The sequence below is a fragment of the Agrilus planipennis genome, unplaced genomic scaffold, assembly GCF_000699045.2.
Source record: "Agrilus planipennis isolate EAB-ADULT unplaced genomic scaffold, Apla_2.0 scaffold190, whole genome shotgun sequence".
NCBI lineage: Eukaryota > Metazoa > Arthropoda > Insecta > Coleoptera > Buprestidae > Agrilus > Agrilus planipennis.
In genome coordinates, this window is record NW_020442444.1 from 101,648 (window position 1) to 126,727 (window position 25,080).

General features: G+C 33.3%; 3 protein-coding genes across 5 annotated transcripts; all 3 read left to right on the forward strand.

Moving 5' to 3' along the window:
• Window positions 1-1,422: 1,422 nt before the first annotated feature.
• On the forward strand, window positions 1,423-13,169 carry LOC108738331 (adhesion G protein-coupled receptor L3-like). Its single transcript, XM_018471714.1, has 5 exons — window positions 1,423-1,508; window positions 5,916-6,379; window positions 8,633-8,815; window positions 9,175-9,597; window positions 11,899-13,169. Exons 1-5 carry the CDS (start codon window positions 1,454-1,456, stop codon window positions 12,127-12,129), a joined length of 1,356 nt encoding a protein of 451 aa, XP_018327216.1. The 5' UTR covers window positions 1,423-1,453; the 3' UTR covers window positions 12,130-13,169.
• A 3,713-nt stretch (window positions 13,170-16,882) lies between these two features.
• LOC108738329 (WD repeat-containing protein 43) lies at window positions 16,883-20,887 on the forward strand. The gene is made up of 8 exons (XM_018471710.2): window positions 16,883-17,130; window positions 17,194-17,435; window positions 17,489-17,699; window positions 17,752-17,936; window positions 18,548-18,716; window positions 19,259-19,692; window positions 20,075-20,319; window positions 20,621-20,887. The coding sequence occupies exons 1-8, from the start codon at window positions 16,957-16,959 to the stop codon at window positions 20,770-20,772; spliced, it is 1,812 nt and encodes a 603-aa protein (XP_018327212.1). The 5' UTR covers window positions 16,883-16,956; the 3' UTR covers window positions 20,773-20,887.
• A 367-nt stretch (window positions 20,888-21,254) lies between these two features.
• LOC108738319 (zinc finger protein 468-like) lies at window positions 21,255-24,994 on the forward strand. 3 transcript variants are annotated; one of them, XM_018471693.1, is made up of 6 exons: window positions 21,256-21,640; window positions 21,717-22,024; window positions 22,614-22,866; window positions 23,008-23,071; window positions 23,334-23,840; window positions 24,592-24,994. In XM_018471693.1, the coding sequence occupies exons 1-6, from the start codon at window positions 21,364-21,366 to the stop codon at window positions 24,893-24,895; spliced, it is 1,713 nt and encodes a 570-aa protein (XP_018327195.1). In that variant the 5' UTR covers window positions 21,256-21,363; the 3' UTR covers window positions 24,896-24,994. The 3 variants fall into 3 exon arrangements, with proteins under 3 accessions (XP_018327194.1, XP_018327195.1, XP_018327196.1); XM_018471692.1 differs by having other exon boundaries at window positions 21,255-21,640; window positions 22,614-23,071; XM_018471694.1 differs by lacking the exons at window positions 21,256-21,640; window positions 21,717-22,024 and having other exon boundaries at window positions 22,839-22,866; window positions 23,008-23,271.
• Window positions 24,995-25,080: the final 86 nt, after the last annotated feature.

Below are 25,080 nucleotides of genomic sequence, written 5' to 3' on the forward strand. Positions count from 1 at the left end.
TTACACGGCGCGTGGATTGTTAAACCGCGCTCCGTGTAACAAAGTCGGCGCATACTAGAACGGACAAGCGCGTCCTGGCGGTTTCATTAATTTCTTTGCACGGCCGCGGCGGGTGCGTGAATTGCTTCACGCGCCGTGTAACATGACATTTACACAGCGGACAGACCACCAATCTACGTTCCTTTAAATATGTTCGCCGCAGCCTAGAGGGGGCGGGCGCGTCTAAGAATGTGAGGAGGCAGACGCGTCTTAAGCTCTTGTTACACGGCGCGTGGATTGTTAAACCGCGCTCCGTGTAACAAAGTCGGCGCATACTAGAACGGACAAGCGCGTCCTGGCGGTTTCATTAATTTCTTTGCACGGCCGCGGCGGGTGCGTGAATTGCTTCACGCGCCGTGTAACATGACATTTACACAGCGGACAGACCACCAATCTACGTTCCTTTAAATGTGTTCGCCGCAGCCTAGAGGGGGCGGTCGCCAGACGCGTCTTAAGCTCTTGTTACACGGCGCGTGGATTGTTAAACCGCGCTCCGTGTAACAAAGTCGGCGCATACTGGAACGGACAAGCGCGTCTTGGCGGTTTCATTTATTTCTTTGCACGGCCGCGGCGGATGCGTGAAATGTTCCACGCGCCGTGTAACATGACATTTACACAGCGGACAGACCACCAATCTACGTTCCTTTAAATGGGTTCGCCGCAGTCTAGAGGGGGCAGGCGCGTCTAAGAACGTGAGGGGGCAGACGCGTCTTATGTTCTCGTTACCCGGCGCGTGGAGCGTGCGCAGCATTACTGGCTGGTGGGAATGAAACACCCAAGTTTTTTTTTTTTGGTACCATGAATTATTTCAGGAATTGCAATTCCAAAAAAATAGTTTTACACAAAATAAACGCTAGATATAAAAAGCAGATTAAGAATAAATTAGTTTCGCTATTTTAAGAGTACATAATTCTTGACGATTTTAAATAATGCTGAAACTTTTTATTTTTCATCTGATTTTTAATGTCTAGCGTCTATTTTGTTTAATTGGCAATGTTTAACGGCCCCATCAGACCACATTTTACTGACGTGGCCCATTCAATTAGCCATTTCCTATTTATCGTGCAATTTTGGCCAAACATTAAATTTCCTTAACAGCGTAGTTCTTCAACCTCCTTTTTGATAACTGATCAACTGATTCAAATTTCAATAGGTCCTCGATCACATTGAAAGTTTACACAAACGAAATTTATTAATTGAAAATTTTTACTAGAAAGTAACCATCCCTTTTCTTTCGGAAAACCCCCAGAGAAATATTGATTCTTACACTGCGCTTGCCTTGAACAGCGGACCAGAGAAGTGAAAATGATATTAGGTCATAAAGTAATCGCTACTGTACAAATGGTCCATTTAAACAGCATCCATTTTAAAGATTCATCTCATTCGGGTTTAGTTATTGTGTAGTGAGAAATGGATGCTTGAGATGAAGATTTTTATACTTGTTTCCATTTTTGGAGGAATTAGTTTTGGTATGTATTTGTATGTCTAATTTCGTAGTTTCGATTAGATAAATAATTAATTAAGTAACTTAACCGTTTAAAATCATGTAATGCAATTTTGATAAAACTGAAATGGGCTAAATATACTTAATTTTCAAAAATTTAGATTAAATATGTATCAAAAGAAATAGGGATGAAAAATTACAAGATGTAGACAGGGTAGGTACATTTATTTTTACAAAAGACTATATAAAAAGTGCATGTTCTGGATGAAAACCTTGTTGCTAAACAAAAAGTACCTACTATTATATAAAATATATTAATAAATAGTATTTACTGGGTGCGTGATATTTAGATACCGGATCCATATTTAGTTCTTTTAGTTAGAAAAAGTTATGACTTACAACAGATCAATGTAGGTGTTAAAAGATTTATTTTATCTGTTTATTTTTTAGTTTGGGTAACGGTATATTCAATAACCTTCTAATTACTATTACCTCATATTTTATAGTCGAAGCGGAAATGTAAGTTCCGCGAGCCCTAGATTTGACCAAAGATTAAATTTCAAATAAAGATAAATAAAAACCTACCATTATGTATTAAGAAATTATTATTACTCTGATTAGTCTCTCATCGCATCCCCCACTTATACCAACAAACCGATAGCAATAATGAAATAACACCAATACCAAAACGGATTACTGTTTATTTAATCTTTTTTTAATATCTAACTAATACCATTTAATACCTAACTAAAACTATTTTGACTACTTTCTACATATTAAACAGGAGATTATTTGCCAATAATTCGAGTATATCTTTTGGCAAAAGACTTTCCAACTCCTACCGTAGTGACTGCATTGCTAACAGGGCTATTAACAAACTGTACTTTGTATTTAAATCTGCCAGGAAATTTAAAAATGTAGATATGTTAATGGAAATGTGTGTAATCATTGTCATTGTATACAATTCCTAAAGTATGAAACAAATTATATTAGACACATTTCCTAGGAACTCTAAATAGCAATCGGAAATGTATTACATTCAAGATGTCAATGGTTACGCGGGGCTAGTGGTGCGAGGGGAAGGGATTGCGTCCTTATTTTTCAGTTGAATGGTTCCCTTATACCATTCAGGAATTCAAAAAGATTAAATCCGTTCAGCATAAATTTCTAAGAATGATATCTTTTAGGAATGGTGATGTAATGAATAGATTTACCTAATCACAATTTTTACTTCGATATCGACTACCTTGCGCCTTTCCGTCATTTCTTGGAAGTTCTGTTTATTCCCCAGAACACCTACATTTCGGTATTCGACTGTAACATACAACGTGAATGCAGAAGAGATGCCGCGCTTTTCGAAAAAAATTCATAACTTTTGTAATCAATTAGTTTCGGAATCAAAATAATTCTATACATAGGTTACTTTATGCTTTATTGAAATATAAAAATAAACTTGAACTCTTAATAAATATGAGTATAATAAAAGATAAATTTTTCATATCAAAAGCGGCATCTCTCCTGCAGTGTTGGGAAAAATGCTGCATACAGAAAGTAGTAACTCCGCGATCCTCACCTGTTTGTTAGAGGAGACGCTGCACCTCCCCACCTTACCCACCATCAACATTAAACAATTAGTTGTGAAATGTCTAGACCAGTGATTCCCAACCGGTGGTTCGCGAACCCCCGGGGGTTCGAAGTGTTTGCAGAGGGGGTTCGCGAAAATAATATAGTAATGGCGGATTTTTTAAAATGCCATTAAAATCAAAAACAAAAATATATATTCTATCAAATTTTATTGCTTTTTTTACCTGTCATTACATAGGGGATTCGTCAAATTTTTTCGGACCTTTCTTTTGGTTCGCGAGGAAAAAACCTAAATATACAAGGTCTGTTCAAAAAGTATCGCGAATTTTTAATTTCCGTGGGTTACGTATATTCGATTTTCGATTCTTTTGTGACGTTATGTTGGTACTCATGTCTCTCACTTATATCGACAAGTTCGGTCATGTTAATTGTTCAGTTAATTTTTGATTGGATGTGTTTTGACTCGTCTTAGATTTTTCCCTAATCCAAAAAATTAATCAAAGAATCTGTATCAAATTCTGTGTGAAAAATAAAATTAAGTGCACGGACGCATTCCGAATGTTGACTGTGGCTTATGGTGAATCTAACTTAGACCGAAGCAACGTTTATCGCTGGTACAAAATGTTTTCAGAGGGCCGAGAAGATGTTAACGACGAAGAGCGTGCCGGGCGCTCGAGCACGTCAACAACAGACAAAAACCTTAATGAAGTGAAGAAAATAGTATTAGCCAATCGTCGAATCACCGTTAGAGAAGTTGCTGAGAATCTAAACATATCGATTGGCTCCTGTCATTCGATTTTTACCAATGATTCGGGCATGAGACGGGTCGCCACGAAATTCGTACCAAAATTGCTCAATTTCGACCAAAAACAGCATCGCATTAACATTACTAAGGAGCTGTTGGATTCTGTCCGCAACGACTTAAATTTGCTTCGGAGGGTCATAATTGGTGGCGAATAATGGGTTTATGGTTATGTCGTGAAAACCAAAGCTCAATCATTCCGATGGAAGTTGTCGCACCACCCAAGACCGAAAAAAGTGGCAAATGTGAAGGTTTTGCTTACATTTTTCTTCCGATTACAGGGGCGTGATGCATCATAAGTTTTTGCCACAGAGTACAACGGTCAATAAGGAATATTACCTGCAGGTTATGTGCAAATTGCGCGAAGCGACAGAAACGCCCGGATTTGTGGAAGAACATGGTAACGGCCATGATAACACATTGTTGGTTGTGCGCGAATTTTTGGCCAAAAACAACACATTAATAATGGCACAGCCACCGTATTCCACAGATCTAGCCCCCTGTGACTTTTTCTTGTTTCTGGAACTGAAGAGGCCCATGAAAGGACGACGCTACGCTACGATGGAGGAGATAATGACGCCATCGAAAGATGAGCTGAACAAGATCACAAAAAATGATTTTTTGAAGTGCTTCGAGGATTGGAAAAAACTTTGGCACAAATGTATAATATCTGGTGGGCATTACTTTGAAGGGGGCAAAATAGATATTCATGAATAAATAATTTTTTTAAATAACACAAAATTCGCAATAGTCTTTGAACAGACCTCGTATTGCTAAAACTTTAAGATATTCATAAACTCTACCGGGTTTTGCACAATTGCTTTTGATCGAATATATCGTAAAACTTTTAAAATAGAAATACTGCCTTACTTTTATTAAAGCTAGTCTAAAAGCTGGTAGTTTTATTACCTGGTTGTTTGATCCGCTTTGTTATGGTTATGTGCACAAGTGACTGTGGCGCTGTCTGTGGCCAATTTTCAAACTTCTCAGTGAGAAAAATACGTTTAAGCTAAATTAAATACATTTAAAATAAAATAGTTTTGTTGGAAAAATATCATAATATTTAAACTAGTCAAGGAGGAGTGGTTATATAATAATAATAATAATGAATAAAATTATTCGAACTAGGTTTTTTGAAGATAACTTATTCTATTAAATTTAATCCTCAAACAATTCTGAAAGGTAAAGCTTTGGCCGTTCTTCATGTCATGAGAATTGAAGAATTAGATGGTTGTGACTATTTTGATTAGGTGTAGTGTCATCAGGCAAACTTCAGTTACTTTATCACCTTATAAAGTAGAATTAAAGGCAAGTTAATTCTGATTAAATGTAAATAAGGTTATGATAATATAAGATTAGAAAATTATTCGTCAATCTAATTTCTAATTAGTCTAACATTCATACGAAAATTTATTCATTTTATCAATGTCTAATTTTTTATAGCTCAATAGAGAACTATGTATATTTAAAAATTATATTTGTTTTATTATATTTCCAGATATTATAGTATATACTGTTATATATTGTTTATTTCTTTAATAATATATATTCATAAAATAACGAAATTCTTATACATACTGTTGCCTTCGGACTGCACCTAACGAATTTAGTCGCCTCTGTAATTTGTGTGGAAACAGTGAATTTGCGATTGGAAAACAATAAAATTCGAAACTTGAATTACGCGTTGTATTTGAACAATGAATTACAGAACACGAAAAAAGTGCTTTCTGACATGGTGGCATAGTTTGCAGGATAAAACTTAATAAATTGTATTAAATAATATTTTTTTTTGAGCGTGTATAATTTCTTAAGTAATTGGATTTATTCACTGTAAAGTTTCTAAAATCGACACTTCAGGCGCTGGCGTCAACGTGCACATAGCGAATACCTGGTTGTTTGACCCGCTTTGTTATCTATTAAATGCAGCAAATGCAGCGTCTCTCCTAACGCGGTTAGATTAAAATAAAACTGTACTATCAACTTTAATAAACTTGATTAATAAAGCATTTATTATCTTCGAAATCGTATACTGAACAATACTTTTAGGTTCGATAAATTCTACACTAAAACAATCAACTAGCGGGGAGGATTATTACAATTACGATTACGATCTTCCCCTTAACACATCTTCAGAGGGTGGTAGCTATTCGAAAGCTGACGCTCTAATACTTCCTGTCCCTGAACTACCAGAATCGAAAAATGTGCATACTTTCGAAAATGATGACGACATCCTCCCAGACGATTCGCTCGCCGATTCGGACTTACGAGATCACAATTTCATTGATAACTTGATGTACGTCTATTATGGACCAAAAAACAAAAACAATAACAAATATGGACCCGAAGTAATTGTGATTGGTTCGGTACTTAGTTGCGCTGCTCAACTACTAACGATATTCTGTATACTTTTAAAAAGAAATCAAGGAGGAAGAAAGGAAAATTCGAAGGTTTTTCTTCACCTCATGGGATGCATGTGCATGGCTAACTTGATATTCATGTTGGGAGTTCATGTAAGTTTCAAAATATAGAATGATAACTATAAAAAATGGGGAAACAGCAAATTTGGAATATTACAAATGGTACCTACTAGTGCAATAACCTTACAAAAAATGCGCCAATAAACCGGAGCGATTTCAAAAATCAGAAAACATTCAATATCTATATTCACAACATGTCGGACCAAGCCCACCTCCCCTTTACTTTTTTTAAAATGGCGTTCCCAAATCTACCCGTTTCATTGGTTCACCCACTACATCAAATCTGGTATTTTTAATTTTTTACTGAGCCGTTTATGAGGTTAGTCCAATTAATATTCCAAGTTTTCGATCTGAGAAGCTTTGTAAAAAATCCAGCAAATGAGTTTTGTTTTTTCGATAATAACCTTCCTATACTTTTTTAAAGTGGATTAAATTTGCCACAGTTTGAAACGAAAATGATTTATGTAAGCCTAATAATTTCAACTATCCTACATTCTTGAAAATTATTTTTCTTCATTGTTTAACTGGAGTTAACCAGGCCAATACAGACATACGGGTGACCCCTTACCAGAGGATTTGAAAATTAATATTGATACACATTTCCCAGATATGAGCATCTCGCATTCGCATCTTCTGCATCTAGATCGTCATCATTGGATACTGATATCAACAAAAAAAATATCGAATTCATCATCGGGCAGGATATTTTTTCGGTAAAGTCGAAATCGACTCTCAAATCGAGATCTGGCGCATTTTGCAACCATGTCTGACTTCAGTGGAGACAAAACTTGCAATATTCATTGTACTAACATCATAAGCAACTTAACAAAAAATTAAAACTATCAGATTTTTTGTAAATTATCCCCTTAAAGTGACAAAGTTACTGGACTATCAGCGTTATAGACGTACAGAGAAACAATTTTATACGAACATAAGATTCTCTAAAGCTAGGTTTCCACTTGTCTTCAAGCGAGCAGCTAAAACTGTCATTTAGTCTCATATTGTTCGTAAGAACCCAACTTACTGTTTCGACTGTAAATAGAAATATGAAGTATGATGACGAAGAAAACGAAAAAGAAAGATTGATGATTATTTACATGCGGATGGAATTAGCTAATGGTGTAGTGTCCAAAATTTCATACGAATGTACAGCACCTATATGGAAGTTAAGTTACTTTCAGAATTAAAAAGCAGGACACGAATTACATATACTATTTCATGTTGTATCATCTGTTTCCGCTGCGATAACTACACGCAGTTGTGCTTTAATGTTAGCAATTTTCTTTTGAAATTTGCTGATCGCAATGTAACCGACGCTGGGAAAAGTACAAACCATCATTTGTTATAAAAACATACAGAAAATTTTAGAATAAAATTTTTGGGAACAAGCAATAGTAACATGAAATTTTCACATAGTTTCAACGGTGGAAATATAGCTTTCTATGAAATTAAAATAGTACACTTTCAACAGCATCATAAGGTCGTCAGTCCTAAGACTGGTTGGACACGCACTCCCACTCTTTTCTTTCCTGAGCTAATCTTCGCATTTTCCTAAAACTAGAACATCCTACATCCTTAACTATTTGTGAACAGTAATCTAATCTAGGTCTACCTCTACTCCTCTTAACTCCTGTTTCTGCTTCTAATATGTCTCTTACTAGCCCCTCATGCCTGAGGTTTCCTACCAATCTATCTCGCCTATTTTGTATTGACTTCTATAGAGTCCTCTGTTCTCCTACTCTTCCTAATACCTCCTCATTTCTAACCTTTTCTATCCAGAGTATCCATGGTAACCCTGAAGCCTCATATACTACAACTTTACTTTAGTAAAGATTGCGTGGACTTTAGATATTATTTTTGTGATAAAAAAAAACAACATTTATAATAGGTACCTAACTAAATCCTTACCATAGATTTTAAATAAACACGGTGGAAACTGAGTCACTGTGGCTTGCATTTAATATTTTCAAGATAGAAAATAGATTTAAAAATTCTCTATGTATTTGTTCGCCCTGTAAGTATACATAAACATATATTTTCTTTTATATTCGTCGCCTACACCACTTAATCCATTTCCTGTTGTTTGAGTTACATCTCTGATTATATTTGAATAACTCTTTTGCTTTATACAAACTTCTATTTAAATAAAATAGTAAACATTTATTTACTGTACTACATATATACTGTACGATTTACTGTATCACTATTAATATTCCAGATTAGCGTTTTTCTGAAGATTTATTTTTCTTTTGATTTGTTTCCTTCTACACAGAAATGTTCTTTTAGGCCACAAAAAGTGCCGTGAAGTGTGAAATCGTTGCGGTTTTGTTACATTATTTACATCTAGTTACAGCATTTTGGATTTTCCTTTATTGCCACTACGTATACCAGCAATTTTCGAAACATATTTGCTCTCCTACGAAATGTATGTATTTCCTCGCGTACGGTCTTCCAAGCCTCATATCATTGGTAAGTACTAATTTTACAGTTTTTCATTAAATTAACGAATTATTATTATGTTATTATTAAATTGTGTGTGCCATTTTTCCCAAACGTTGCGAACATGACAGACATCGCGTACTCAACGCTTTGTGTAGTCGCAGCTTTACGTCATACACGACTTTCCTATCACTTTAAACCAGGGGTGAGCAACCTTTTTAATCAATGGGCCAATTTAAATTTTAAAATTTCTTGGCGGGCCGCACATAAAGTAACACTTATTAGTAATTTACAAATTTATAATAAACATTAGAATAAAAAAATATAAAATTTAAAAAATCTACAAACGCGATAAGTTGCACAATAATAAATATTTCCTTCAATTTTAGACATCTCTGGTCATCACTCCAAATAGTTATGAAACGAGGAAGTTTTGCTTTGTGTCTGTCCAAAGGGGTATGCTATTGAATTATATGTTTCCGGTGTCCTGTCTGATAGTAGCAACGACCGTTTACGCCTTGAACGGTATACGCAGGATAAATCTCGAACTTTCGAAACTCGACGTAGCGAGTTCTGCCGAATCGTTAAACATTTTGAAAAACGAAATTCTGAACAACGAGAATGCAAAACACGAATCTCCTGAAATCGACGGAGAGATCGCAAGTCTGAAAGAGTGCAAGACTTGCTTCAAACTCCTGTGCATTCTCCAAACGTGCTATGGGATCGTTTGGTTTTTAGCCGTTACAGCTTTAGAAAATGCATACTCTGGAATTGGCATTTCAGTTTTCTACGCTCTATTTTCATCTGCTTTTGTAAGTATATGCATATCTACGTGTATCTACTTCATCATCATGATAAAGGTCTTTAGTCCAACAATACAAGACATAAGAGGAGTCTTAACTCGTGTTTATGTTTCTAGTATGCCTCTAATTAGCCTACCAACTTATCTCGTCTATTTCCCATTGACTTCCTAATGTCTCCAACTTTCTAACCTTTTCCAACCACGATATTTTTAATAACCTTCGATATCACCACATTTCAAAGTTTCTCTTTCTTTTCTACTACACCTACTATCCATGTGTCACATATATACTGAGCCATGCTCCAAATATACGCTTTTGATAACCTAACCTAACCTTTTCCAATCACAATATTTTTAATAACCTTCGATACCACCACATTTCAAAGTTTCTGTTTCTTGTCCACAACACCTACTGTCCATGTGTCACACACATTCAGAGCCGAGCTCCAAATATACGCTTTTGATAATCTTTTTAACATTTCCAAAGTAGCCCATCTCGGCTGCAAAAGTGATTTCTTTTTGTTAAATGTGACACAACCATGCGCTATTGTGTTTTACATTTCTAGCGCTCTTTTTATTATCTAGCTCCCTAACTACAGTAAAAGTTCCTTATTCACGTTTTCATTATTCGTGGGTGAAAAAATTGCAACCCAGTTCCTGTATTTGCGGCCAAAAATTTCATTATTCGCGGATGCAATCATTAAACAGAAAAGGATTGGCCGCAATAGACCTCTCGTGCCTAGTGTGAATTTTTCCGAATTATAAACATTGCGATTTAACGTTGCGTGATTTTTGTATGGTAATATGGTCATTAAAAGCTTTTAGTGTTTAAAGTTGATCCTTCTTGTAGGACACGTATTTTCAATAAAAATGAAAAAATTAAAAAATGGCCTTCTACAGACATTAGAACAAAGCTTTATCCTTCTTACTACAAAATTTCAACCTCTGTTCCAAATATTAAACTCATGATATCTAGAACCAATGGTCTGAATCCCCTTAATGTATCGGCATCTTTTGAGTACGTACAGTTGGTACGTGCCGAAGCGGCTTTTATAAAAAATCTAACCGAGTAGAAAAGGATTCGGTGTTATTTTTCAACGTATCAACATCTTTTGAGTACTGCTCGTACCCAGGCGATTTTTATAAAAGATACAACCGAGTGGACTAATTTCAAAATTAAATGTAAGAAAAAATCACTAAATTTTTTAAACTCTTGCCTAATGCTGATTATAAAGATTAATTTTAATTGCAAATTTATCAATACATTGATTTTATTTTGATACATATTGGTTTTATTTTGGAACCTTAGAACGTATCCCCTATGATTCCATACTAATTACCATTATATCCACGGTTTCTGTATTCGCGGCATATTTATGGCCGTATACCCCGCGAATAGCTTTTACTGTATTGAAACTCGGCATCTTCTTGTAGTTTTTCGTCTCCTATTATTTTGGGGGTTATTCCAAGCATATTTCTACGAAGGATGGACACATGAGTTGGAACAAGAGGAGTGGCGGACAGAGACGAAATATACAAAAATTATCGTAAAAAAGTCATTCGTTATATAAAAAATTAAGAGCAAATCAAAGGAATTTTCAAGTATCAAATTTCCTGATCTTTCCATTGCTGATGTAAAAAATATGCATTCACATTAAAAAAAATGGCTCGACTTTGAAACTATCTCAAAGATTAAAGTCAAAGTCACATTCAAAGCTACCAACTTATTTTCCCTTCGAACCCATACATCCATTGTCTAAAACTTTTTCCGAGATAATGAGAGTCAACCAAGATATTTAATTTTTTTTGCAACATCTTTTATGGACTGCACCGCTGTCAGCCACCCCCTTATGTTACGCTCCCGCATTTATATAAATTTTAGAAAGCTGGTTTGTATCCGGAAACTTCGTTATCTGGATATAGTATTTGTGTATCCAAACGCTGTATTCTTAAAGTATCCATGTCTGGTACTTTTTATCCGGAAAAATTAAGGGGGAAGAAGGTACATGAAAAAAAACATTAAACGAGCCATCTCGCACCACTACGTACGAATACATTGTTTTTTGTTTAATATTTTCACACCCAATTTATTTTTGTATTTTGTGGAAATAACCGTGACTTTGCCGATAGAATAGTAATTACAGAGTGCACAGGCTACTACTAATCGTCACACGTGCAATTCATTTGTCTGTGTGGCAGCTGTTGCCAAGGTCACGAATAGGTATGAGTGTTCCATCACTTGAATGCATGTTATTTAACTTGTTACATAATTGCTTTTTCTACAACGCGCTACATTTCATTTCGTCCACAGAATTGGTACATTCTGGCAAGAATGAAACCTTTGACACCGTCGATAGTATGGACAAAAGCGTCAAATTCCGTAACGATTCCGTATTTTGGAGAAAAGGAAAAAGATTGTGCTATCGATAAAAAGCCAAAGGGTCATGAACAAGAAATTTCCGATGACATACCATTGCTACCTACTTCAGAGAACTCCTCTAGTAAAAGTAGCCAAGAATTCATAAGTACAATTACTAGTTAAATAAATTGATAAGAAGCACTAATCCAATACTACATACTTGGGGAAAACTTTACACAAGGGTGTGTCTCCTACACAGTCCGATCACGTTTTTTATTTTTAAATGCACAAAAGAAAGGACAATACCACTACACCTTGTTCGTGTTGTCTTTTCTTACCGTAATTTAAATTTAATTTTATCAGATATTTCAATTTTAATATACTTAATATATTGTACCCATAGAACTCGTTTCTATTATTAAAAGATTAAAATTGAAAGAATAAGTTAATTGTATTGTTTCATTAAAAATTGCAGTCCTAACATGATCAGACCGTTCCTTTAAAAAATTTAAGAACACGATGGGACCTTACAAGAGACACTCCCTTCATTCCCTTTACATAAACCATATAATTCCTAGCCACAATAAAATATCAAAATACTCGCATTTTTAAAAAAGAATGCTTTAACAGTGGTATAGCGAGGGCGGAGGGAGTCATGTGTTTTCTTACAATAGTTTATTTTAAAATATAGGTTATAGTAAAAATTTTTTTAATTGTAAGTACAGATCTAGTGAGGATGATACCTCTCCATCCGCCTCTACTTGTGAAACTTAATAATTTAAAATAGTTGAAGGCCTAATTATTGTTCGTAAATACGCATAATATTTTTTATCACTGTATTTATAATAAAACAAACTGAAATAGATTCCTAATACATATATAAGATAAACAGATAATCAACGTTATAGGTACCTTGTTACTGGAAATAGGTTTTTTGATAGATTTCTCTTAAAATAAAACTAAATGCACCGTATTATGACCACTTGTACATAATCTTGTTAATACAGTAGAACCTCTATAACTCGAACATCAAGAGGGACGACAAAAAATTCGAATTATAGAGTTTTCGACTTATGGAGGATTTTGATTTGACAGAGCTAACAAACACATTTTTATTTATTATAAATCAACATTATTTCAAAACAACCTTAAAATAGAGGGAAAATATGTACCAAAATGACTTGTATGGACTCACTGATTATTTCGACTAATAGAGGGTTGAGATTTCGAGTAATGGAGATTTTGGGGCTTGAAGGGAAAGGAACAAAACAAAAGAGGTTCTACTGTATTTATGAAATTTTGAAATTTGGAATATTTAGACATGTACCGCACTTAATAAATCATAAAAGGGCGGCTTTGTTTACCATTTCAAAGAGAAGTGTACCGAAGGTAAGCAGGGCCGCGCCGCCCATGTGCTAAAAGTGTGCAGAGCCAAAAGGCGCCTCTATGAACAATGAATGCCAGAGGCAATAGTTAAAATTAAAATCTTATTTAAACAATAATAGTCAATATAAATACATAATAAATGTAAGTGCAATTTGTCCGTACTTGGTGCTAAAGCACGTAACCAAATTCCACAGCCTCATAAGAGTTATATAATATGATGGCTTTCCATCCCCTTTACATGAGAAGATTTTGGCTTTAAGCTGCAGGGGTTGGTTGCAAAGATACGGAGATTAAAATTTTCGGTTATAATTTATAATGACTTATTTTTCCCTGGGCGAAGCGAAGGTAACCCAGCTTGTAGTTAAATATTAAAAATCGCCAGCCTTCAAGGCATTATTTATGTCTGTTGGTTAAGTATAGAGCATTTTTGTATTTTTGTTATTTCCTTCTATTAATTGTTATATATTGTATAAAATAGGCCATCATAATAATTTAGTTTGAACAAGTTAATGTATAACCGTAAAAGTTCGTGTTACCTTCGAAAATTTCGTGAAGCGGTCAGGTGAATCACAAACCATCACGCTGATCGGTCACCCACTTTGGCTGCTAAAATTGTTTGTTTTGTGGGTTTTTAATAAATTTATAAATAAGCAAACGAAACAATCTAGCGGTTCAAATATGTTCAACAACCACTTTCGAACGTAACACATTGGATGAAGCGTTAGTCTGCTTAGTTTCTGTGAAAGATCAATTGATCCCCATAAAATTATTGCTATCTATGACGGTCAGTAATAAGCGCGGAAAGATCATTTTCTATAAATTAAAACTAAATAATAAGGAGAGGACATAGAGCATGTTAGCAACAAATATCACTAGATATAGATACTGCATATTGCTTGAAATTATATCATCTTCCTTTCATGGAGCAACTTCCATTTGATAAATTATCGAGACTATGGCGTACTGATGAAGACTAATAAGTCCAAAATCGTAATCTACGTCAGTGGTTTCGATAAATCGCTAAAAACTGACTGTTTTATATTAGAAACACTTTTGCACTACTAATACACTTTTATCATTTTTTTGTTGTTGCAAAAGTAACGGATGGAATTTAATTTGATCTTAAAAAAATTAGCAACTATTTAGACCCGCTCAAAGAAAACGGACCTACAAGTTAATTTCATAAACACGACCTTTACTATAAGTTGAATCTAAAAATATGATTGGTATACAATCTATTAGCGATTCAACAATAGTAATAAATCAATAGTGTGGAGAAAACGCCGTAAGAAAGTCTAAAAACTACTCACCGTTTTTACTGAGCTCATTTCCGATGCTTTTCCAAACGTTTTATTATACAAAATTATTGCGCTAACTAACATAACCTGCGTCACAAATAACTAAATGTTTTATTATAGTGTTTAATAATCTATTATCTATAAACTTGTTTTATATTTTTCATTTAAGTAAAAAGCACGTGGACTCACTCTGCGGTCGGCATCACTACATGTATTAACTCCTAATACAAACTGCAAACCATAGAGCAATAAACTGCAAACCACAGCGCATAGTCACACAGTCACTACCGCTACACAGCGTCATTGTCGCATGCGATCACTTGCGGTTGCCTTGTGCCGCCACGACAGTGACCGCAGACCAGATTACCGCTTAAAAACCAGTGTGATAATAGCTTCTTTCGCATTCATTTAACCACGTAATACATAAATAACAGCTTTTTAAGTTTACGTGGTTATTTACATAAATGATAGGTATTCTTCAATACCATTAAGTTCCATACATCTAACATGCGGGCATAGTAGACTTAATACATGTGCGTTCATTGTTCAACATGTATTCAATAACGTTAAGTTCCATCGTTCCATACACACGGATGTAGATGACTTAAGTCACCTATGTGGATGTGTATTACGTTATTTTAATTTTTAGTATGGAATTAGAAGAAATTACGGATTCTGCGATTCAATATTTAGATCCTTACTAGGTGAAATTTTTAAAAGAAGATTTTCGAACTATCAACGAGTCTATTTTTAACATTAATAATTAGGTACAATAGATTATTACTAAAACAGACGCACAAACTCTTGTTAAGTAAAACTATTTATATAGAAATAATTAGTGATCTTAACCATAGTTTAGTATTTAAACTGTTATAATTAATGTTTAAACGATGGAATAGATTTTTTTACAGTTAATAATCTTACCAAATCAGTATTATTACATGATTATAATGAGCCATTCGGTAAAGATAATCATATAGAAATATATACATGTATAATAATGTTAAATCTGTATTCTTACATATTTCACAAAATTGTTTCAAAAAACTTGTAAAATACAGTAATTTCAAATTCAAGAGACGTCTTTTCATATAAATGGAGCGGAGTTCTGTGGCTTTTTAAACTCTTAACTGTACGTTTTTAATAATACTACGAAAAGAACTTAAGTTTATAGACTTATGTATTACCCAGTCATTAGCTAAACTGGTTAGAATTTGTTTAATCATTTAAAACAGGTCATATTTTTTTCAAATCGCTTAAATAAATTATACTATCAAGATTGCAAAAGAAAATATCTAAAAACTTCAAGAAATACGTTTTTTATACTATGAACATAACTGCTAAATTACTTACCCAAGAAAATTTCACTCCATGACCGATGAACGATGAAATCTGACTACGTCCCTGCAATAGGAATGTAGATTATTAGTATACAAAAAGATTAGACTTACTATTATGGATTGCTTAATATACAGTGCGAGGCACGAAGTCACTAAATTGTGCTTGTTCGTACGCTGCGCAGTATGACAGTGCGCTTCTGATTTGCTGAATAGGCAAGATTTCGTTTATATTTTGAGTTTGAAAACTGAAAATACCTAAATTGATGCTCAATCGCTTCGTGCAGCGAACGAACACGTTTCATACCTTTATTATTGTCCTTGTAGGCAACGTGCAGGTAATAAAATAAAACACGATCGGGTTCATAGCGGATCGACATAAGACACTCCAACACCCCGTAACTGGACTGGCGTCATAGATTAGACACAGTATATATTTCTCTAATCTATGACTGGCATCTAGCCCATAGATAGTCTATCCTAACAGCGTAGACATAACAGTATATATTTCTTTGATCGCCTAAAAAGAGAAATAGTCAACAAAACGAATCCAATTGGACAATGTTGGAATCCTTACCCTTTGTGTATCTATTATCTATGGTTGGAATGTTCGTAGTTTTAAGAAAGACTTATTACATTCATAAGGACGTAGAACTCTGTTATCTCTATGATTACACAAGAATACAATAAATTAAAATTTAATCACCTAATGAAGCATATGTAGTTTTTCTTAGTTTTTTTATTGCTTCTCTCATGCTCCTCTTTTCCGTTTAGACAACAGTTAGGACAAAGCATAGGAGGAGTTATTTTTGACTTGAATATATTCGGCAAATTTCGTTTTGACTGTTCTCCTGCTTCTTTCAGGCGAAGCCGAACGACAATTATGTGTTATTCTATGGTGTCGATTAGATACATGTGCACTACAATTATTGTTTTAGGTTATAGTTTATGCATGTGTTAATGGCGGTTATGTACCTAGTAGTTACAGAATGGCATCGCAATTTAGTGAAGATTGTAAATACTATGCCCATTTATCAAGCGATGGTAAACTAAAAATTTGGCACACATCAACAAGTACCTTGGAACAAGAATTTACGCCAGAATTTCATCTAACAGCGCCGTGTACATGTATACATTTTATAAGTTCTACTTCATTAAGAAAGGTACATTCAAATATTTAATACAATGTGCATTTAATGAAATAGATACTTAACTTGATGTTAAAGGAAGCTTCACCTCGAAAAAAGAAAAAACGAGATTCTCTGGAAGTTGCTCCCTACATAGCTTTAGGTACAAGTTCTGGTAAATTGCTGCTGTATTCAGTAGGAAAAGCAGATTTAGAATCGAATATTAATAGTAATACCAATCAGTCTATTAATTGCCTTTCATGGAATGTTGGTAATTTGATATATTCAGGTGTTGAGCAGAATATTATTTGTTGGGATCTTGAGAAAAAATCTATCCGAAGGTAATTGTTTATCTTTAATATACATTAACTACTAATTCCTTTTTTCTTTAAAGCAAGTGGAAAGCAGGTAGTGAAGTGGTTACAAGTATTTTAGAAGTGCCAACAAGTAATAGATTGTTGACTGCTTCAAGAAGTATAAAATTATGGAATGTAGATACCAAGGAACTTTTGCACATTTATACAGGTCACACTCATGATGTGATATTGTTGCATTATATAAATCCTCGGAACTCTTCAGAAGCTTATTTTTTAAGTGGATCTAAGGTAAAAAGAATTAAACTAATTTGTTTTATATGTGCATATTCTTATTTTAAAGGAAGACAGAATTGTTAATTGCTGGAGTGTAAGTGAGAGTGTTGAAGAGAAAAATTCACTGGTGAGTTTTGTTTTGGATGATGCTCCTAAAGATATTTCAGTGGCTGTTAATGCGGATGGATCAACATACTTGTCTGCAACATCAAGGAATGGTGTAGCTCATATCTTTCGGCACACTCTAAATGGGTAAGAAAGTTTTACATTGAATGTGTAATTGAATTAAAACTAGTTTTTAAATATCACCTCATTTGATGTTAACTTTACAGTAGCTATCTTTAATCTGACACACACATCCCAATCATTGTACCTTTTTCATTAAACATTTAAGGCTTTTTAATTGGTTAATTATTAATTTGTAGTACCTTTTTTATTTGGTAAACTTTAAAATGAACAGCATGAATTTAAGAGACCTTTGCTTATGATAAATAGAGTTAAAATAGTGTAAAAATTTAACTTGTGTAGTTTTTCAAGGGCTAATTTCCGATTGAATGTTACTGTAACAGCCCTAAAAGTATATCTAAAAAACAAAAATTAATGTGCTAAAGAAAAACAAAACATAGGAACTTTACAAAAATTGGAAAAACATTTAATCAGATGGTGGATAACTTAACCGTAACCTAGCCTAGTTTAACATAGTAAAGAATTTTTCGGAGTAATTTTTTTGGGTTAGGTTAGCTTGGAATCTCAATGTTTTTTAGTTTATGAAAATGTTTATTATTTCACAATATTACCTTTCATGATTAAAATAAACTTTTTCCTATGGTTCTGCTATTGAGTAATGTTATCTCTTTTGTTAGAAGGAGTAATAAACCTCTTAAACCAAAACAAACAATTCAAGTTGTCTCAAACACATCTGAAAATGAAGGTACTGTAATTCCGATTCCCATATTGTGTGCAACAATAGGCGACAACATGCGTTTACTTATTGGCCATGGAAACCATGTAATGATGACTTTTGAGAGTGTAGTAAGTATATATAAAAATATTTGTGAACCAGTATGTTTTTAAATAGGCTTTTCTCTTATATGTAACTGTATTGATGTTGTTATGTATGATGCTCATGTCTTATTCCACATTTACATAATCGTTTTATGGTATTCAGAAACTTGCACCCCACTGTTGTTTTCTTTACAGTCTTACTCTTCAATCTTACTTTGTCATAAACTTGTCTTAATGTTCTGTTTATTCTGTCATTATTTTTTCGTTTGTTCCTTTTTTCTCTGTATAGTCGCATTTTTTCAGCACGTGCTGTAAGAGTTTTTTTTCTTCTCTTTATGCATAGAATAGTAGATCATCTTGTGCTGTTTATAAAGTTGTTTCTGTTTTCTCTCTGCTCCCTTTAAACTTAACTTTTAAGTGAACAAATTTATTCTCTTAGAGTTTCTCTTCGTATTTAATGGCTCTTATTCTTGCTCTTCAGTCTGATTTTATTTCGTTTTATTCTACATAATTAGAAATATTGTTTTATGTATTAGTATATATATTATTTATTTGGAATTCTGTTTTAGATAATTACTGACCATGAAAAAGTTCAATGTCTTATTAGAAAAGATCCTCGCAGCATTCTTTCAAACAAATCAAAAGGAAAAAGTAATTCAAAAGTTAAAACACCAGTTACAAACGATGCACACTATTTAACGCCTTTCTCATCCACGAATACTGTAAAAAGGAGAAATGATGGTACACAGGAAGTTCCAATGGAAAAACGCCTTGAAAATTTAACACTTAACAAAGTCGGGAATAAGTCGGAGGCATCCCAAATGGAAAATTTGGCTCATTTGCTTGTCCAAGGGCTTCATAGTAAAGATAAATTTTTGCTCACAAACGTTTTCCAGAGGCGAGACGAAAATATTATAAGAAATACAGTGAAAAGATTGCCTTTACCAGTCATCATTCCTCTTATTGAAGAACTGACTGCAATGATTCAAGGAAAAACATTGTCGTAAGTGATTGAGATATCCCAGACTATCATGTTCTTTCTGCTTCTATATTTTTTATATGGAAACCTAAAAATACACCTTCACAAGTATTAAATAGCACCTATTTTGTAACTATCCATGTTGTGTTTAGAATTTTTACAGTTTATTACAAATAAATTTAATTTCATCAAACCAAAAATTATTCAAATAATTTATATTAAAAACATGGCTGAACCACCTTATCTACTAAATAATATATAATTAATGAAATAATTCGGTTATTTTTAACAATCTGATCCTGCCGGTGCTTATAATTCGTGTATTCCACAAGTGACTTATTCCTTTAAAAAGTTGTGTTTAGTATAAATAATATGTTAATAGCTTTCGTTTTTGTATCTATTTTAGTAGCAAAATAGGAGCAATATGGCTACATTATCTAGTGCAAAATAATGCTGGTCTTTTAATATCAAATCCTGATATATCTGCTATCCTTGGTCCTGTAATTGGAAACATAGAAAGCAGGCTGAGTTTACAAGCCCCTTTGAGCAAATTAAAGGGCAGACTGAGCTTACTTTTATCGCAAGTGACGTCTTTCAATTCTGAAGAAAGCAATCATAATGAAGAACCTATATTAGTCTACAATGATAAGGGTATGTTGTTATTACTGTTAACTACTGGTAGCTGCTTTCTAAGAAAGAGGGGTACAAGGCCAAGGTAACTGCTGTTTCACATGCACATGATTGGGTGTTATTAATAAGCTCCTTCCAAATATCACAGAAAATAAACCCAAGCAATTATAATTTGTCAATTAAAGTCGATAAAACCGAAGTTAAGATGGATGTTTGGCTTTATCCCTCTCTTATTTCTTTCTCTGTTAAAATCGTTCTTTCTTCAACAAAAACAATCGCCAGTAGTAAGTGTATGTATATTCTAAGTTGTTATATTTTTCAGGTTCAAGTGATTTAGATTTGGAAGCGATGGACTATGGCGTTCATGTGGATAGTGACAATGAATGGGTAGAAGAAGATACTGCGGAAGAAGACAGCGAACAAGAAGATAACGACGACGAAGCACAACAGTCCGATTCTGAAATGTCAACGTAAAACAAATATAAGTATTCATAAAATACTTTTTCCATTGTCATAAAATGATATAAAGTGTTGTGGGCAGTTCAGCTTACAAATTTTATTTGTTAATAAAATTATATTAATTATTGTATTCTGTTATTGTTTAATTCGTTTAATGTACTTCAAACGTTTATGTGCCTAAATATGTACAACGAAATTATAACGTACAACATTATCAAGAGTTCAGAAAACCGGTGGCTTTATTCACCTATAGGTATAGGTATATGCACTTTTTCTGTATATTCAAGCATAATTTTTAAAAAAGTTAATGATTTGTTTGAACATTTTCGCGATGGCCTTATGCCCCTAACTTGCCCTTATTGTGGATTATGAACATAGAAGTATCCTAATAATCTATGATCCTAATTAAATCTTCGGGATGTTTCGGGTTAAGTGTCCCTCATTGGACATTGCATATTTATATGTTATGGGATCCGTCAAATAGGCATACACCATCTGGTGGCAAAATTTATAAGGGAGAAATTTACGTAGCAGCTGTGCACGCAAATTGTAAAATTATTTTTTAAAACCATAAAACGCGTTAAATAACTAAAAAACTTATTGATAATGGAATCCGCAAGGTTTTCTCCTCGTGCTAGATCGAATAAAAAGTTAGTCTGTTCAGTGAAAGGCTGTAATAGCACCTCCAACAGAGATCTTGAATTGTGTTTTCATTACTTCCCGATAAAAACAGACTGTTTTATATACATAAAAAATATTTTTGGAAAATTAGAGAAAAAAAAAAAATTAGAATGTTGGATGAAAGCAATAGGTGTCAATAAAGTGAATTCCGGAATGAAAATTTGTTCACGTCATTTTTATATGGATGATTATATTTTACCAAGTAAGTAGATATACTTGACCTCAATATTACAAACTTTTAATAAATCAAATAATTATTCCTTATTGCTTATTTATAGATGCGCCAGCAAAATTAAAACGTTTAAAGAAAAGTGCTGTTCCTTCATTAAATCTACCGCATTCTACTAATGAAAAAAGTAAACATGACAGAAAAGTCAGAGTTTTGAAGAGAAACATTAAAAAAAGCAATGTAACAGAGAAGCTTCAACAAGTTGAACTAATGAACTGTCATCAATCTGTAGTGGATGAGGATATATCAGAAAGTGTGCAAGATGTTTCGGATGTTATTATTAATAGTGAGCAAAATGCACCAACCTACTCTGAAAAATGTAAAAAAAGTTCATCCACTAAAGATTTTGGAGTGCAGGTAGAAACTGTTTTTCTGAAATCAAACCTCCTAAATTTGTTAAAGAATGATGCACAGTTAAGTGCTTTTACTGGTATTGAGTCATTTGCAATTTTAAATAATCTTGTTGAAATCGTGACACTTAAATTTGGCAATCAACTGAATCATCATAACATGAAAAATGAAACAAAATACACCTTATAATTGTTTAGCTATTTTATTCTTGTCTCAAATCTGATGTACGAAGACAGTAAGGACTGAAACTCATCACATCTGATCGTTCACTATCAGATTTATTTTTCCCAAATTTTATGATATGACTCGTTCACCTTCAACAAAATTCCTCTTTTGAGGATTTGTGTTGGTCCAATTACAAATTATGCTTATATTAATCATTTTACAGACTCTTAAAAAATACAAAACTGCACAGTACACTATAGAGACTATGATAATTTTTCCCTAATCAGCGCCATGTTTTTTAGGCTCCCATCTGACGGATCCCATATTGGGATATTATCAATAATAATATTTATGTTTTTGTTGTTTTCTACAGCAAATGTAAAAATAACGAGTAATAAACGCAGTAAAATAATAAATTATGTTATTACAGAAAGAAACATCCAATTTATTAACAGTGAAAAGTGAATTATATCAAGATAATTACAATATGGATGGAACTGGGCACTTTTCTGATCAAGAAAGTGATAGAAAAAATGATATTTTAAATTTAGATGATATAAAAGAAGAAATCGATATAAAAAAGGAAGCGGAAGATAACATTTTTGTCAGTCAAATTGATGATGATATAATAAAAGAGGAAACCATTATAAAAAATGAATTACTAGATAATAATACTTTGAAAGGTAAAATTGAGCCTAATGTACACAATAATGCTCCCTCAGATTTAACTAACATTAGAATTCATACAAAAGAGAAACCACATAAATGCAAAAAATGTGGTAAAACATTTAAGTACAAATGTAGATTAAATGTTCATGTTTTAGTACATGTTCAAGCAGAAGAAAGGCCATTCAAATGTGAAACCTGTGGACAGAAATTTACTCAAAAGTAAGTAATAATCAATACCGTTGGGTAGCTGACTAACAGGACTACTGCACACATCTAAAACATAAGATTTTAAAACAGTACCCTATGCCTTTATACCCCTTCTATTTATCTTATTTGACACATGGAAATAGAAGGGTCAGTTATATTTCTCTGTTTCTTTACTACATTTCCTGGTATTGACATTATGTTTAATATTAGTAGTAAGTTTTATTTAATTATTATTTTATTTTGTCAACTTGTTTTTATGTTATATTATTTACAGAATTAGTTTGAGAAACCATGAAATGGTACATACAGGTGAACGTCCATTTGAATGTCCAATTTGTGGCAAACGTTTCATACAAAAATCGATCTTGTTCAGTCGTCACATTAGTATACACACAGGAAAAGAACCATATGAATGTCAAGTATGTCAGAAAAAGTATCTTAGAAAACAGCACATTGACGAGCATATGCACATACATACGGGAGAAAAACCGTACGAGTGTCAAGTGTGTCAGAAAAGATTTTCCAAAAAACGTAATTTCGATCAACATATGGTCGTCCATAGCATAGAAAAGCCACACGAGTGTCAAATTTGTCTGAAAAGGTTTTCCATAAAACGAAATTTGGATCAGCATATGGTCATTCATACCGGAGAAAAACGATACGAGTGCCAAGTGTGCCAGAAAAGGTATCTCAGAAAATATCAAATTGATGAACATATGTACATACATATGGGAGAAACACCATTCCAATGTGAAACCTGTAAACAGAGATTTACTCATAAGTAAGTAATGATTTATACCATTGTGTAATTGATTAGCAAGACCAATACATGCATCCAAAACATAGGCCTCTCAAACAATAGCCTTCATAGCCGATTTTTTTCAAATTGCTGTGATGCTCCCACATTATCTCATTATTAAATGCATTAATATGGGTCATTATTATGCTAAACCAGATTAAAATCATGTTTGGATTTAGAACCCGGCGGATCCGGCATTTTTTTCCATCCGGATAATTCAACCAGAAAGGGAAAAAAGAGCAGAATCTTTTTAATTATTAAGAAAAAAGCATTAAATAGATTTGGCATCGAAGTTTAGATTCTAATGAGTTCACAAAGATCAAATAGTAGTCAGGGTAGTGAAAACCACGCACGTATTAACATCACTTTAAATAAAAAAAATTAATCAAATATAATGATATTTTCTTTATTTCATATGTATAACCAATAAATACTTTTATTCTAGTCAAAGAAATTTAAAGAATGTTTAATATGTGATTTTTTTTGTTTTAAACACAGTTTAAAGCACTTTAATGTCAAACATCTTTTATTTAACTGTTTTGAGCAGTGTTTAAAGCAAATTCATTTAACAATGATTTTGGTAAGACATTAGAAACTACCTGTATTTAGAAATAGATGTTCTTCTTTACTCTTTTTGGTGATGGGATAATATTAATATTACATGAATAGATTGCTGATTTGCATGTAGTTACTATTTCGTATTATTAATTCAATTTTACATACATATTTTCAGAAAAGATTTAACTAGTCACCTTCGCATCCATACGGGGGAAAAACTGTACGCTTGTCAAGTGTGTCAGAAAAGGTTTGACAAAAAATCCCATCTCAACCGACATTTACGCGTTCATACGGGAGAAAAACCGTACGAGTGTCAAGTGTGCCATAAAAGATTTCTCGAAAAACGAAATTTTGATCGACATATTATGCGCATTCACATTGGAGAAAAACCGTACGAGTGTCAAGTGTGTCAGAAAAGATTTTCCGAAAAAAGTTGTCTCAATCGGCATACGCGCATTCATACGGAGAAAAATATGTAAAAGTTTAAAGTTTGTATGTAAAGATTTTCGTTTTATCTCCTCCTAAAAAAGATGCCTATGTATGCTTAAATAAATGCAAATACAGATATTAATCAGAAACATACAGTTTTTTAGATAGTCAGAAAAATAAACACTTAAGAGTTGTTTAATAACAGAAATAGTCATACATGAGCAAAGGGCAATTA

Coding starts and splice junctions, on each gene's coding strand:
- LOC108738331 (XM_018471714.1), top strand. CDS start 1,454: ATGCTTGAGATGAAGATTTTTATACTTGTTTCCATTTTTGGAGGAATT. Junction 6,380..8,632: donor TATTCATGTTGGGAGTTCAT/GTAAGTTTCAAA, acceptor ATGTTCTTTTAG/GCCACAAAAAGTGCCGTGAA. Junction 8,816..9,174: donor TTCCAAGCCTCATATCATTG/GTAAGTACTAAT, acceptor CTTCAATTTTAG/ACATCTCTGGTCATCACTCC.
- LOC108738329 (XM_018471710.2), top strand. CDS start 16,957: ATGGCATCGCAATTTAGTGAAGATTGTAAATACTATGCCCATTTATCA. Junction 17,700..17,751: donor ATTTTTTAAGTGGATCTAAG/GTAAAAAGAATT, acceptor CTTATTTTAAAG/GAAGACAGAATTGTTAATTG. Junction 17,937..18,547: donor TTTCGGCACACTCTAAATGG/GTAAGAAAGTTT, acceptor CTCTTTTGTTAG/AAGGAGTAATAAACCTCTTA.
- LOC108738319 (XM_018471692.1), top strand. CDS start 21,364: ATGGAATCCGCAAGGTTTTCTCCTCGTGCTAGATCGAATAAAAAGTTA. Junction 22,025..22,613: donor CTAAAGATTTTGGAGTGCAG/GTAGAAACTGTT, acceptor ATGTTATTACAG/AAAGAAACATCCAATTTATT. Junction 23,841..24,591: donor AAACAGAGATTTACTCATAA/GTAAGTAATGAT, acceptor ACATATTTTCAG/AAAAGATTTAACTAGTCACC.